A 4300-nucleotide genomic window follows, 5' to 3' on the forward strand; every position below is an offset into this window, starting at 1 on the left:
TATATATATATATATATATATATATATATATTGTTTGTAACCCAGGGCAATTTTTTTTTGAATCGAAAGAAAAGCCGTCGCTCTGGGATATAGACATCTTTGTCGTTAAATCTCCATGTTTCTTTATGAATTTATGTCGATTCTTACTTCTTTTTTTTTCCCCTAAAATTCCCAACGAGTAATATTAACTTTGGCACAAGAGTTCCACACAGGAATGACGAAGAAGACAAGGCGTTCGACGCAGAAGAGTTCGCGTGAGGGTTAGGCGAGGGTTCGCGGCATTCAGCGAAGGTTTGCGGCGTTCGCGCGACAGGCAGAATTGCTTTAGATGCACTTCAAGGAGTTCTATAGCAATGCATTTATGACTTGATAATCCTTCATATCATGCCTATTCTCATTGTGATACAGGCAACTTCAAGTGTTTTCATGGTGCTTAGTGTTATAACGAAGCGACAGTAGCCACCAGAAACAAAATTTTCCCTGTATCGACATAAAAAGCTTCACCTCATATTGAGTTCCTCCAATAAATGGTTTTAGCTCAATGCATTGTGACCTCACAAGATAATGTTGTGATCACGCCAGTGCTCTCAATCATGTGGCTGCCACTAGAAAAACTCTAGGCACAAGGGTTGATAATGGTAATCATATTTATTATGTTCACCTCTATTATAGAAGCAGAAAAAGGGCTTGTTGGCTTAAAGCCTCTCTCAACAGATCGCAGGAGAAACACTCCCCTTCACTTGTAAACCATGATACCTGCTCCATTATTTATTCTGAAGTTGGCTAATGCTTAAAAATAAAGCCACTTGCCCATAGTGAAAGAAATTTTTACCATCTCTAAGAGGCAACCTCTCTCCATGCCGAATTCTCAAGAGAGTTTAGGCGAACTTCAATGAAAGCTAGAAGGCAATGAGCTTCGCCATGAATTGACGATGCAAACCACCAAAGGAGGTCATTATGAGATTGAAAGCTTCCAAAACCGTCTTCGTTTAATGTCATTTAGGCTGTTGGCAAAAATCTAACAATAAGATTTCCCATAACCAAGGCCAAAAACATATCATCGTCGAGGCTTCTCAGGAGATCAACAGTCTTGTTAAGCCCTTATAATGATCAAAAGGAGGGATTTTTAGTTGACTGTTCAAAGTTTATTTGAGGCAAAATGTTTATGCCAGACAACTTTTGAAACTATACCAGGATCGTCATCAACGTGTTCTATTGTGAGGAGGCACTGTTGTCACCGTTGTTTAGTGCAAAGGTAATGATCGGCAATAATTCCCCATTTCGGTTGCTCTGAAGCATCTCAATGAGAGCACCAAGTTAATAAGGAGAACTGGCACTGAGCTGAGAATGGTTGAGATGGCTTTGCACCTCCTCCCCAATTCAAATAAGAGAATATGAAAATATAATTGTGATGAAAAAAAAGGCCTTTGGATCTGTTTACTCAATTGATGAATGAGGCGTTATGCAGAGCCAGATAAGCACCAAAAAAAAAAAAAGAACACTAGAATATAAGTGGCTTCAGTGAAAACCTTCATCTATTACCGAGGTGCAACAATTACACTGCTAGATTTAAAGTTTCCTCCCACACAAATCCACAACTTCTCCCACGGTCACAAATTTTCTTCCTTGATGCAATAGTCAATAAAGCCTATCTTAAAAAATAGTAAAAGAAATAGTAGACTTTCCAGCTCTAGAGATGGCATTGTGGTCAACACGTATGAGCATCATGTTGAAAAGTGGTTGTTGAAGTAGCGAAATTGACATCTTGACATAATAGATGAAGTGGCAAATGGTTATCACAATCAAATCAAAGAATGACATCCAGTGAACCTAAAACTTTGGTCGAGTAATAACTAACAACGGTCGGAATAGCCAAATTGGATAGAAGGTAGCAAGGAGTAAATTCTAGACTTGTCAGGATCTCTCAGAAATTATGCATCACAGTCATGGACAGCATGTGGATTATAGGTAGATGCTTGAATCCAATTAGTAATGAAAGTGAACAAGCACAAAATTCAATGCTAAATCCACCTAGTCATTTTCATAGAATTATTTGCAGTGAATGTTCTGAAGAAAAATCATTTAAAAGTATGCATAATAGTGAATATAAGCAAACGATAAATCAAAATAAATGCAATATTAGTAAGGCATACCGTTTGATTGCCATGCTTCTCAATTGACGTTTCAATGAGTTCATCAGAGTCATATGTATTACCCGTCACAAATGGGCCAAGAGAAGCAATCACCTTCTCAGGGCTTCCAATATCATCAATAGTTGCATTAGGTTTGTTTGTTAGGCGTATTAAAGGCGAAGCGACCACCTGAACTTTGCCTTGCTTTTCATCTTCAAATTTCACTTCCACCCATGGTTCAGCACATTTGGGTTGGCAATAATTTCCTGAAAGTATGTTGGCAACTCTTGTCTGTTTCCAACTTGGTGGAAGAATGAATTCATAGGGTTGCACATTGCCTGCAGATTGAATATTGAAACAAGAATTTATTACTAAAAAGCTCTAGGATGAAGTGATATGGGCCTTCGATTGTCAGATTTTAAGAACATGTGTCCTTTGCACATTGGTAGTGGATTCAAGAAAATATAAAGTCACACAAATAATGAAAGGGGCACTTACATGCAAACCACATAATTCTTAGGTTTTTACATATCTAACAACTAAACTTCCATATTTACATGCATATCACTAAAATCTTACCAACACAAAAAAATATCACGATTACTACTGTTTTAGATGTGAAATGCACCCATGCATAAATTTACGAACCAAAGTGTTATAAATGTAAATATGAAGTTTACGTTTTAGATATGTAAATACATAAGCATTATGTAGTATGTATGTAAATTTCCTATAATTAAAATGTACTAGTCTTTGTCACATTAATCAAATTAAGATTTCACAATTATTGTGCTTTTATGAATCTACTAACTTTAGAACCACAAAACAACAAGGATAATGTTATTGTATTTCAATTTATATCTTTAGCTAAGATTATGGAGTAACATTACCGTATTCAAGGTGGAAGCACGCCATCACTATTACTAGTATATCAAAAGGACAAGTGGTTTATTTAGCTAGCAAGCACAACCCTTTTAGAGTTTTAATGAGCCTAGAACTGGGTACTTTAACCTAAGAACTCAACACAACGGATTTAGAAATACATATTCCGTCACCAAGGATAGAAAATGCATAGTCTTTGTCTCTTAGGTGGAGCACAAGATCACAGGCGCCCTTGTTAGCAAAGCAACATCGATGAGACCCGTTTTGGTGATGACAGGAGGTGATAGGACTAAGATACCAACTCCAGACATGAGACATGCATGATAGAGGGTATTTCAAGATATCACGATCGACACATTACCACCATGCCCGCCACCGTTCGGAGAGGTTCAGGCTACCCTCACCTCAAATCAAGTTCAACCGCTGTGGATTAAGTCGAGATTATTCAACAACATAGGCGAGACATGCAGACTCAATTCAGTTTAGCAGTGGGTTTCCAATAGAGCGGATCAATATGCATGTATGCTCACAAGTGGAGAAGGCTCTTCTGATGCTTTGGGAGCAGTGCACTCGACAATGGGATCCAGGTACTGTTACGACCATAAACAATGAACTAAAAGCTTCGACATATGAAGTCATCTCCCCCAACCTCGGGAGCTGACGTAGGGCTTGGGGGAGCGCGGGGCTTGAGGGAAAGGCTGTCCCGACCAATTGGTTCATCCTGGAGTATTCTAGTCCAGCAGAAGGGTGGACCAGCCCGTCTCCCCCTCCAAAGGGGCAGAAAGTACCTTCCAAAGCTTCCCTATTTTCCTATATGTCGCTTCTGCCTCCTTTATTTCTAGTTGCCGCTCAAAGGATGACAGTTGTTGTTTTGCTTGCTTTGGGTTAGTTTTTGATTAATTTCAGATATTAGATTTCTGTTAAGACAACCGTCAACATCTGTTCTCTGCTTCGAGGGCAGTATCTGAGGGATTGGGTGATACTCAGGCTGTATTTCTCTCCCGAGGTGGTGATTGTCATCCTCCTATTCCCTTCCGCCTGTGAAGCTCAGAGACGTATACGACATGACACAATACGAACACGACACAATTAAAAAACGTAGTACACGACATGTCATTGACGCATTTTTTTATTTGATTAATTATTAATATAAAAAATATACTTCTCCATTCACAACACAAATTAAACAAGAATACAATTTAACTACATAAATTTGATTAACATTATAAAGCTTCATGTTTATGAAAATTAATTCTTAAAATTAGATATAATATGTTTCAAAAAGT

The 4300-nt window shown here is 38.2% G+C and overlaps 1 protein-coding gene across 1 annotated transcript in view; it reads right to left on the bottom strand.

The window, feature by feature from the left end:
- The window catches only part of LOC110027181 (psbP domain-containing protein 6, chloroplastic-like), a 21264-nt gene extending 18217 nt beyond the window's left edge, over positions 1-3047 (bottom strand). Inside the window, exons 1-2 of the mRNA XM_020728498.1 lie at positions 3023-3047; positions 2154-2470 (exon numbers count right to left, since the gene is read on the bottom strand). Of these exons, the coding sequence (XP_020584157.1) occupies positions 2154-2470; positions 3023-3047 (342 nt within the window). The remainder of the gene's footprint in view (positions 1-2153; positions 2471-3022) is intronic.
- Between the last annotated feature and the right edge of the window lie 1253 nt (positions 3048-4300).

The sequence above is a fragment of the Phalaenopsis equestris genome, unplaced genomic scaffold (assembly GCF_001263595.1).
Source record: "Phalaenopsis equestris unplaced genomic scaffold, ASM126359v1 Scaffold000419, whole genome shotgun sequence".
In the NCBI taxonomy this organism is placed as follows: Eukaryota; Viridiplantae; Streptophyta; class Magnoliopsida; order Asparagales; family Orchidaceae; genus Phalaenopsis; species Phalaenopsis equestris.